The sequence below is a fragment of the Symphalangus syndactylus genome, chromosome 3, assembly GCF_028878055.3.
Source record: "Symphalangus syndactylus isolate Jambi chromosome 3, NHGRI_mSymSyn1-v2.1_pri, whole genome shotgun sequence".
NCBI lineage: Eukaryota > Metazoa > Chordata > Mammalia > Primates > Hylobatidae > Symphalangus > Symphalangus syndactylus.
Genome location: NC_072425.2, coordinates 58,613,068 through 58,625,253, shown reverse-complemented (window position 1 = coordinate 58,625,253; position 12,186 = coordinate 58,613,068). Strand labels below are relative to the sequence as shown.

The window sequence follows — 12,186 nt, the reverse complement described above, 5'->3', positions numbered from 1 at the left end:
TGGAAAACAGAATGAGCGTATTTTCCTAGTACCTATACACTTGCTATTAGAACCCTCCTATCCCATCTGAATCATGAAGGCTTGTCAGTCAATGTAAATATGCATTTCTAGTCCAGTGACTCATTGGTCTGAGAAGCAGGCACAAAAGGAACCAAAAGAAAAATATAATTTCCTGTTTGTTCCCATGTTTGGTGAATTTACTGCACTAGAAGTCAGCTTTCTCTATCCATCAATCCAGACACTAAATAAAGAATTTGCTGGGGCATACCCTACCTCCTTCCTGGTGTTACTACTGGCCGCAGCACAGGGAAGCCTCACCAGCTTTCCGCCAGTGAGAACCACCACTTAACTCCCATAATCCTATGTTGATGTAGGAAAGAAAGGGATTTCAACTGCTTCCTGATTGTCCCTCCAAACTGGTGCTAATGGCACCTCAACTTTAGCAGAAGATAATGCATTCCTAGAAGAGGGAGTGGAGGCTTGATGCTGCTCCTGCATTTACTCACAGCTCCATCACATTTCTTGAATGTTCTGTATTTGTTCCATGCCCCTCTTACCTAGTTTTCAGATTTCGTACAGATTTTCTCCTGTAAAAGTCTGTCAGTAATTTCAAACGGAATGGGAAAATGGTATTGGACCATTGTTTTTACTTAGCTTTCTTATTCATAAGTCCTAGACTTAGTCTTAGATTCTTCAGCATTTTAAAGGAGATTTCTCAATAATCCATTTTGATATGTTGTGTCAACTTGTGTTTTAATAATTACATATTTTAAAAATAAAATCATAATAGTGTACCCTATGACATATACCATTAATAAATTTATATCAAGGTAATGAAACTAATATAATTCCTTGAAAATTCTTTTAAAATACTTGTTTCAAATAAGAATTTTTACATATACATAAAGAATCTTCAATTTTTTTTTTTCAAAAAAGTAATCAACTAAAAAGAAAATACTATAGAAATTCTATTAAAAGCCAGAACTACTTTCTCTTTTTCACTTTGGTAGACGTTATCAAAGAAATTCTTCTTCCCCACATAAATAAACTTAAACTCTTACTTCCTCTACTATACACTTACAGTATTATATGGAAAATGACAAACAGCCTACCTCAGATAATTTCATATTTTCATCCAAGAAAGTCATGTGCAAGTTTTTGTTAAGCATAAAACCATAGTAATTTTGGTGATTAGGTTTTTTTTTTTTAACTTAAGAAAAAAAAAACACTGAAAAGCTACAATGTAAACCCGAACATAATTACCTACACATTTAATGTTTATATTTTTACACTTTAAAAACAAACATAAGTTGGGCCGGGTGTGGTGGCTCATGCCTGTAATCCCAGCACTTTGGGAGGCCGAGGCAGGCAGATCACTTGAGGTCAGGAGTTTGAGAACAGCCTGGCCAACATGGCGAAAACCCATCTCTACTAAAAATACAAAAATTACCCGGGAGTGGTGGCACGCGCCTGTGATCCTGGCTACTCGGGAGGCTGAGACAGGAGAATTGCTTGAACCCGGGAGGCAGAGGTTGCAGTGAGCCAAGATTGCGCCACTGCACTCCACCCTGTGCAAAAAAAAAAGTACTTAAGCTATCAAATAATGATCCTATGTGAAGCTTAATTATTTCACAATTCATATTCGTATATATACAACACATCCCACATCATTTCACTTAATTATTAGCCTCCAATTTCTTATATTTAAAGAAATCCTTAACTAAAATAAAATGTGAATGTTTATCATGTTCATTAAGGCCTTCCTTTGCTGAGGAGTTAGACATAAATTAAAAAAAAAAAAAAATGACAGGGTCACATAATTCTAAGAACCCACAAAAAGCAGCAGTGACCCTGTGATCCTACCTTCAGGGGGTAAGCTGTAGAGCTGAGCCACAGGACCAGTCACAGGAATAACAGGCAACTGGAAATGAAAAGAACTTTTAATTGTTGGGAGTGGCAGTCTATTTTTTGGGAAACACTTCCTCATTATCAGACTGGAGGTATTGACAAGAGGATCCAGAGTCCTGACTGCCAGGCATTCCTGTTTTTTAAAAAAAGAAAAAGAAAAATAGTGTTTTTGATGAATAACTGAACCAATTTTACTTTACTTTAAAAAGTAATACATTAATAATTTTCTGGAAACAAATATCTCAAAAACCAGTATTTTAACACAGAATAATTACAAAATAGCTTTACTATTCAGAATTATCTATCTGTAAGAACTCCATGTGGCAAATTGAGAAGAACTTTTCTTTAAATATTTTCACTAAGCAGAAATCAGTACCATCTTTGGAGTGACTTGGGGGAACACTTGGCAAGCCTAGGGCATAAAATAAAAAAGACAATTTAAGGGAAAAGGGGGGGAAGGATTAAGCAATAAAATTTAAAAGGTGTAAGAAATTAAAAAAAAAAACAAAAACATGCATTTGACCAAACCTTCCTCACAACTGTATCAGTTATCATGCAATAATACCTCTCATAAGTTGGCTATTCACCTTATAAAAGGACAGCCTGAATATCACAATATAAAGGTTTTTTTGTTTGTTTGTTTGTTTGTTTGTTTTGAGTTGGAGTCTTGCTCCATCGCCCAGGCTGGAGTGAAGTAGAGTGATCTCGGCTCACTGCAAGCTCTGCCTCCTGGGTTCATACCATTCTCCTGCCTCAGCCTCCCAAGTAGCTGGGACTACAGGTGCCCGCCACCACGCCTGGCTAATTTTCTGTATTTTTAGTAGAGACGGGGTTTCACCATGTTAGCCAGGATGGTCTCGATCTTCTGACCTCATGATCCACCCGCCCTGGCCTCCCAAAGTGCTGGTATTACAGGCGTGAGCCACCACGCCTGGCCCACAATATAAAGTTTTAAGAGTCTGACTTGCTGTCCTGGTATCTAATCTGGAGAAGGGTTAAGGGACATGGGATATGAAACTGTCACATAACAATAGTATTATTAGTGACAATTGACATTTAGATGGTACTTTGATACACTGTAAAAGTTTCCATATACATTTTCACATCTGACCTGTCAAAACAAATGAGAAATTAAGGCTCAGAAATGTTAAGTGGCATAAACCAAGTGACCTAACTCTTTCTCATATATAAAATATCCATCAATGTCTATACTAGGAATAGTAAAAACAAGTACATATGATTGATCTAGAAAAGAAAAAACTAAGGTAAACATAAAATCTGTGTTCAGATATCTTAACTCTTGTCATATAAAAATAGATTGTGTTTGTCATCTGTAAGACCAGGAGGGCACAATCAAGATAACTGGCTATTTTCAAAAAGACAGATTTCTTTCTAATAATTATAGCTTTCTTAAAAAAAGGGGGGGGGTTACATTGCAACATCCTTATTCCCCATGGCTGACAGTCAACACAGATGCTAGAAAGGATCTCACTAAATATACTGTCAAAAACGTTTATGCTTAAAATGGATGGCAGATCTAGCATTCCCAGTTCCAGGTTTCATTTTTGTACCTTCTCTATTCAAAAAAGCCTCTATCCAGCAGGAAAACATGCAGAGCACTCACAGACAACAGAGCTGCTCTACAGGCTATAAAGGATCCACAGATACCTCATGAGAGGAGCATACAACACCGAGTACAGCCAACTACACATCCCAGAAAACATGGCTTTATGGAATCCCCTCTTGCTAAGTGGATGAATTTCTATTTCTTACTTTTGCCTTTGGAAGAAAATTTCACATTGCAGAGCTGTGCACTGACCATTTCCTCCAACTCAGCCTGAGGTCACATGTGAGAAATAATTGTGTCTTTTACTTTTAAGATTTTCGAAAAATGCATTTATCCTGTGTATATGTTTCTGAGTATTTGCACACGAATTCAGTTTTCTTAACAACCAAATCATATTATTAGTACATAATCACAATAATAATAAGAAAATAACTCACTTGTGAAGTATTATACAGAATTTTCATCCCATTGGCATCAATAAATGCTTTTCTTCCCAACTTGATGTTTGTAACACTTTTTAAACTCTGTAAAATTCCTTTCCGAATGAGCATGTTTCTATGCCGGTTATCATGGCGGTGCCAATCTACATAAATTGTTAAAAGCACTTGGACATATCCTCTGTCTACAGCTCTCCTGGCATTTGTTTCTTTAACAAAAGAAAATTGAGAAAGAATATTTTTTAAATGACGAGAGTGACTGGTAGAATAAATCAAATTTAAAATATTACCTCAATATTGTGATGGATACTTACAATTCTTTTTTCCAAAACAAATGACAAGCACATATTTAAATTTTTTCTAACAAAATAAATACGAAGTTCCAGAGAGCAAATTACAACCTCTTCCAAAATCTGCCTATATACTGTTTCAATTTATAAATATAAAAATCTCTTTACTAAAATTAGAAGAACATCTTTTTAAAGGCTTTTGTTTACTACAAAAGCTTCATGTATTTTAAAATTTATGAATATACTGATTTTTGTTACACCAAATGAAATGTATAAGCTTTCTACTTGCTATTTGTGAATGTGATTTTTAGAAGATCTGCTATCATTTTTATAATTTCTATTACAAACTTTATGTTCCCACTGAAATAAACCCTATTGAATTGTACCTTCTATTGCAAACTTTGTGTTTCCACTAAAATTAATTGCCCTAATTACTCCACAATTATATAAATATTCATAGTATAACAATGGTCATTTAAAAATACTTACATAACTTTTTTAGTAAATGAAATTTAAGAAGCATTACATGATTAGAAAATAGTGCTTTCTGGCTTTCTAGTCATTAGATTTTTATTGCAATAAGAACTACACTAAAGGTTTTTGTAAATAATTTTATTGGAGTAGAATTAACACATAAATCCACACGTTTGACCTAATTGTATTATTTTTAAAAGTATTAGTATTTAAAATTATTAACCAGAGGGTGCATTTTACTAAGATAGTGGCAAGGGAATCATATCAGAGCAACATACCAAGTCACCCAATGCTGCTCTGGTGGGTTAATTATAAGGGGCGCAAAACAATGTGCAATACCCATCTGAGGTTGTTTAATTACAAGGAAATACTAATCTCTTCTTAATCTCAAATATACCTACAAAATAATCACTAGGTTCACAGTATGGACACTAAGATAATGCAATAGTAAGGCTCCACTAGTTTTAGCTATCTGAATTATTACAGTTTCTAAATGTGTTAGTACAAACCTAAAACATAACACTGAAATAAACTTATTAATTCCCTTTCAGAACTATATTCTGACATTAGACAGGCAGAAGACACTTAGAGCTAGGGAAAAGATTTCTTACCTGAAGGCTTTAAACCCTCTATTGTGTCTACAATAGCTAGTGTGCTAAGGCTGTGGCTATTTACAAAATCACTTCCATTGTTTTGACCAAGAAAAGCTTCACACATTTTACATGAATATACACTTTGTTTATACCAGTTGGAAATAAGCCTTTAGTTTACTAGCTGTGAATGTGATTTTGTTAAAAGCCATTATGATCATTCTAATTCCTATTACAAACCTTGTGTGTTTCCACCATGATTCCCAATAGGCTAAATGGAATTTATAAGAAACATTAAAATTCTTCACGAAAGATTAAGTAAGAAACTTGCCCATAATTCAAACACAGGTGCTGAGTGCCCCTTAAAGGAAGTGAACAGAGCTACATGCAATCCGTGCTGAGCACAATTAAAACATTAGTAAAGGGAACTTTATTCATGTATTCAGTGTACCAAACTCACAATTAGCCTATGTCTCTTCTTCCCTCTCTAAAGTCTAATTTATCCTTTTAAAGAAAATGATTGCTCCTCCCTGCCAAAACCAAAAAAATTTTGAAAAATAAATGAGAATGCTCTAAAATGCCATGATTTGTTTAAAAATATGCAGTAGGCTACTAAATTTTATTTTGCATCATTCGATTTTCATCCTATTTAGTGCCATGTGTCATCTGAAAATATATTAAATATAAACTGAAGTCATTCTACTTGTCAGTTACTTTTTTTTATTTTGATGGAATAAACAGGTATGTTTGCCCACCACCCTCATTTGAAAAAGAAGGGAGGGAGTAAAAAGGAGATTACTACTAAAAACTGAAAATATTAAATTGCAGTCATCATGGATTAATTGATTTCTATAAAATACTTGCAACTTATGAGAATTTTGGCTTTTACTAACTTAGAATTAATGACTTCGTTATCAGTGATCACGAAAATTAGTAAGCTTTAATAAAAGTTTAGTTTCAATAGCTATTCTAATCTACTCCAAATCAAAAATATTTGCCCATATTAAGAATTAATCTTTATACAGTTTGAACCACAAACTCAGAACCCATCAAAGCAAAGCTAAAAATATCTTCTAAAAGTAATCCACGTATAGTGATCCTAGTCTAAAGCTTACCACATCATATATGAAAACAAAGCTACACAGCTAATCTGAGTGTCATACACTTCATTCGAAAAATAAAATTGTTAAATGAGAATTCTATTATTTACTACTAATACCTAAGGTGATTTTTAAAATTTAATAAATCATTACCAAATATTAGATTTTTGATCAATTCATTATTTGCTATTATTTAAAAAAAAAAAAGAATTCTGGTAATTCAAATGTAAGGGCAAGTTGGTCTCACCCGACAGTTCTTGATGAGCTAAGCTGTTAATTATGTCTCCCTTGTGGAGGGTGGGGTGGGGTGGGGTGGGGTGGGGACATATAAAAGCCACCTAGCCACCAACACAGATTTTGAAGACCAAATGTTAGTGTGATTAAACAAAATGTTTATGTAATCAACCAACAGACCCCTGAAGCCCCCCCCAAAAAAATTTAAAATAGAGAGACTCAGTATCTTGGAGAGAAAAAATATATCTAAGTACAGACGATTACTCTCCAAAAGCATAAGACATATCTACTCCAATGCTTCAATTCTGATAAGGAAAATAGTGCTTTACTTTGTAAATGAAGTAGACTGTAAATGTATATTGTCACATTTTCTAAATGTTATATAAACTTACATTTATGGTAGAAACAAAATTTGTAGGGTTCTAAGTTACTCACAAAATCAGAGATAGTAGTTGTTAAAGATATTTCTTATAGTAAAAGTTCAATACCATGTTAGCTTAACTTTCAAAACATGATACTTATGTATTTTTCTCTACTAATGGACTTTTATGTTATCTAAATTACTTAGAAATAAGAAATCAATGTGCTTGACTAAATTATATAAATGTACTAAATAAATTATAGCTCAATAAACATAATATGGTATTAGTTATGATGCATACCAACTACACTAAAAGGAAAAATCAATTTTGACATTAGAATATTATAAACCAGCTTTATAACTATAGTCTAAATCTACATTTCCAGTTTCTTTAACATAGTAAATAGAATTCTCAGAAAAATAGTATCTAGTATTTCTAGTATTTAAAAACTTACTTGATTTTAGCAATGCAGCAAGAGTGTCTAAAGCAACCCTGTCAACACAACAAGAAAACACAAACAACAACAAAACTAGTAAAATTAATCTACAATAGTAAATTCATACAATCTTTTTCAATAAGTCATTATTCTATTATCTATTCCAAAGTTTACTCTTGTTTAAGGTAATTACACATGGTATTTCTCTGTATGCATCTCTCTCTTCAGCTTAAAATTAGATATGAAAAAGATTGAAATATCAATAGATGGGAACAAAAAAATGTTTTGAGAAAGAAAAAGAAGGAGATTAATAATGTCTAAGTTTTTGTCAAAAGTTAGATGAGCGGAATCATTCATCAGCCTGTATCTGACCTGAGAGTTAACAAAGGAACCACACTATTAAAAATCATACACCGTAACTTGCAAAGAAATTAAAAACAAATTTAACACAAGTTCGTAACAACAAAATTCTATAGATATTGTAACTTTCTGACTTCAAAGTATTTCCATTCTATCAAGGTATATATCCTCCTATTTAAGGCCATAACAAAGGTAAAATATTTTGGAACTTGAAGGTTGGCGAGAAGTATCAGCCCTTACCATTTTTCAGCTATGACGCACCAAGATGAATAAGAAGCCTAATTAATATCTCAAAAACTCTTACTGTCCCTTAGAGGACAAAGCAATCACCCCCAAAATTGGAAGTATTTAAATTGTATTTGAACGTAAATACTCAGTCACACACAGTGAAATCAACTGCCATTAATCAGATGTAAAAATACACATAATATCACCATGGAAAACCTGTAATTCAAATTGTTTATTTTTAATCAGCTACTGAAGAAATGGCACTTAATTTCAGTAATTTTTAAAATGTAAGGCATATACTATGGTACCTCTTGGTAATACATCAACAATTACATTAATTTGCATTAAAATTGTGTGTATTATGAAACAATCATTTCACTCACCATTAAGCATTTGTTGAATGCCTACTTGATAACCACAGTAGCAAGTTCTTCATGGTTATAAAATTAGAAAACAAACTTATCTCTTCCACAGATAATTTTACAATCTACATAATGTAATAAAAGAGCACACCTATGAAAAAACTGCTCAAGAAATTAAAAACAAAAAGGAGGTAATAAAGTAAAAGTTGCATACATCAGCAGTAAAAGGGAAGTGGCACGACTAGGTGTAGGTAAAGGTAAAGAGCATAACAGATTACAAGACTTAAGATGGGCAGGTAAAGTTCAAAGTAAAATCTGAAACAATAATCCAGGACTAGGCACAGGGTAAGTGCTCAACAAATGCCCAATAAGAGGAAGTTCTTAATGGCTACACTTTGATGTACTGACAAAAATAAAGCAACCATGTAAATCTTTAAAATAACGTTTGTAAAATAATAAATTCATACCTGTAACCTCCTCAAAACAACAGGAAGTGTTGGTGAGTTAAAAATAAACATTAGAAAATTTTATATTAAATTTTCACTGCATTGAATTATCAGGAAGAAACTTTCCATACTTTTTACACTTATGCAATAAAATGTACAGGAGAATACAAAACTGTGAGAATATGGATGGCTTTTAAATTGGTCCAAATTAAACACAAAACTAAACGAATATTCCATATGAGACTGCGATTTATAAAAACAAAAATGGAAAAGAAAACTACTTCAGCAAGACCTGACAAATGCCAGACACTGTTACAGGTGCTTTATATATGTGTTTTCTAGTTTCCTTCTTAAAACAATTTTGTTCCACAGAACTGAAATATAACATGCCTAGGGCCACATAAAATCTCAATGCAACAGAAAATGAATAATGTAATTCTCTTGTTGAGAAAGGAAATTATGAAATCAGAAATGTCAGTCTCCCTTTGAGAAGGCTATCTGAACTTTCACTTCCAGACAAGATGGAGTAACAGAAACCGGATGTACCCTCTCATTTGATGTAATTTTTTTTAATGGACAAAATGGAATGGCTGTTTAAGATACTGGATATTAAGCAATGAAAGATAGAACTCCACAGAAATGGCAAAAATGAGACGAGCCCTACAATTGCCCCAGTTTACTACACCTTGAGAAAGCGACCAAGCTACAGCACAGGGTGACAGAACCTAGATGGAGTCTGGCAGATCCCAAAAGTTGAGCACATGAACTCCCTGACTGAGGACATAGAGGGTCTAGGGAGACCAAGTCGGTTAGAGTTCACAGGGCAGAATACCAGAAAATGAAAGCTGTACAGAAAGAATGGCTCAGGGATTTCAGCGAGTTGTGTTTGAATATTCAGCAAAGTAGTGATCAGCACATGTGTGTGAAGTAACTACTAAGGCTGGGGAAAAGCCATCCAAAAGGACTGCAGAACCACATCTAGTATTCACACAGGGCTGAGAACAGTGCCTGTTCCCACCAATCACACTGGAAATCCTCATAACTCATGGGGTAGAGTGTTCGGAAGGATTTTGCCTCAGTAGTGGGGAATAATCAGTCCTAAACAATGCTTTGATCCCATCTAACAAATGTGAAAAGATATTTACAGATCAAACCATTTCTAACTAACTTAACCACATCCCAGAACAAACCTCAAGAATATTTATAGAAATACAAAAATATCCAGCACTCAACAAGGTGAAATTCACAATGACTGGACTCAAAAATTATCAAGCATGAAAAAAGCAAGGAAAAAAAGACCCATAATGATGAAAAAAAAAATTGAAACACACCTAGATCTGACATAAACATTAGAAAACATTAAAACACTTATCACAATAGTACTCCACGTGTTCAAGTAGAGGGAAGATTTAACATACTGCAGAAAGACAGTTTTTTTTGAAAAGCTACCAACTGATCCAGCCATTCCACTCCTAGATATCTATTCAGCAGAAATAAGAAATATATGACCATAAAAAGTCTGTGAATGCTTATAGATCCAAATAAACATTCAAAAACTAAAAAGTCTTTATTTGTAAGTCAAAAACTAAAAACAACCCAAATGTCCCTTAATAGGTTAATGGATAAACAAATTACAATACAGCCACATAATTGTGACTACTACTCAACAATAAAAAGGAGTAAATTTTTGATACGTGCAACATAAGTGAATCTATAAATAATCATGACACATGGAAGAAGCCAGATCCACCCCACCACGAAGAAGAGTACACACACTATGATTCCATTTATATAAAATTCCTGAACTTACATGTAACCAAATCTACAGTAATAGAAGGCATCGTCATGACTGCTAGGGCCAAAAGGGAGAAGCAAGGGAAGAATTACCAAGGGCATGATAAAGCCTCTGGGGGTGATGGAGATGTTAGCTTGATGTGGTGATAGTTTTTCACAAGTTTAGCCATATATCCAGGACCACATTACGATTTTCATGGGCTCTAGACACTTCTTTGCCTTCATAGGCCCCTCCCTTCAAAAAAGTATTTAAAATTCATATAGCATTTTACAGTCGTGTTGGTGTTGGTATAAAGATGAATGCACTAATATCACAAATGAAAACATTTTCTTCAGCCTAAAAGTTCATTTTTTATATGATTTTTAAAGAAATTATAACTCTTTTATGGGACCCTAGAAGTACTGTGCCTACCAAGTCTAAAGGCTTTATCCAGCCTATGTCCATTCTCATCAAATTGTACACTTTGAATATATAGATTTTATCATGTCAACTACATCTCAGAAATATATTTTTAAAAACAGAAGTCAATCTAAGAGAAACTAAAACCCTCTTCCTATGGTTACTCTGTTTAATTTCTACATATTATAAATCCCTTCTATTTAAAAAGTGATTAAGAAAGCTAAGACAAAATATTTATTCCCCAAGGCACTACACAATCTGCTGATTAATCGTGTTAAGAAGGTCTCAAGACTCACTGCATTACATGTATTATCTACAGTAAGTAGCAGACTCCACTTACCATTCAACGTAATATGTTTCTTACCATTACTAAGGCTTCTTTGTCAAATTTATTCAAGACTACCATGATCCATCAAAAACATTAACTTCTATGTATATATAAAGATGTCAAGTTTTGTGAAAGACTATGCAAACTATGCGAAGTTAAGACACAGCTAACATAGAACACAGTGAAAGATCACAAACTGTGCTTACTGCTAAGTACATGCAGTTAATCACTGTTATGGGTTGAATTGTGTTCAAAGACATGTTGAAGTCCCAACCCCCAATACCTCCAAATATGACCTTATTGGAAAACATCGTCACTGCAGATGTAACTAGTTAAGGCAAGGTCATACTGGAGTAGGTGGGCCCTTAATACAAGAGATTGGTGTTGTTATAAGAAGAGAGAAGACAATGTGAAGACAGACACAAAAGGGGACAGTGCCATGTGATGACGGAGGCAAAAACTGAAATGCTACAGCTGCAAGCCTAGGAACACCAAAGATTGCCAGCAAACCACCAGAAGCTAGGAAGAAGCAAGGAAGGATGCTCCCTTCCAGGTTTCAGAGGGAGCACGGCCCTGCTGACAAGTTGATTTTGGACTTCTAACCTCTGGAACTATAAAATGATAAATTTCTGTTGTTCTGAGCCACTCAGTATGTGGACTTTGTTATGACAGCCCTAGAAAGCTAATACAATAACTTACATGCAATCACTTACAATGAACTCATAAGACCTTCCTTTCTACAGCTAATTCTTTATTCAAAATTGTAAAAATCTGAGAGTAATTTCAGAAACTCTTTCTCCCTACTGGCAGTTGTTTACACCTGTTTAAACCAAATAAAAGTGCTTCTGACAGTTTCTAATCCTAAAATAG

General features: G+C 33.9%; 1 protein-coding gene across 7 annotated transcripts in view; it reads right to left on the bottom strand.

The window, feature by feature from the left end:
• Positions 1–12,186, bottom strand: part of AGTPBP1 (ATP/GTP binding carboxypeptidase 1) — a 200,758-nt gene that overhangs the window by 112,074 nt on the left and 76,498 nt on the right. For 6 of the 7 annotated variants that reach the window (XM_055272087.1, XM_063636285.1, XM_063636286.1 and 3 more), the window contains 3 exons: positions 7,417–7,454; positions 3,913–4,121; positions 1,864–2,041 (listed from right to left, as the gene is read on the bottom strand). In XM_055272087.1, the coding sequence (XP_055128062.1) occupies positions 1,864–2,041; positions 3,913–4,121; positions 7,417–7,454 (425 nt within the window). The remainder of the gene's footprint in view (positions 1–1,863; positions 2,042–3,912; positions 4,122–7,416; positions 7,455–12,186) is intronic. The other variant, XM_055272089.1, reaches the window with a different exon arrangement.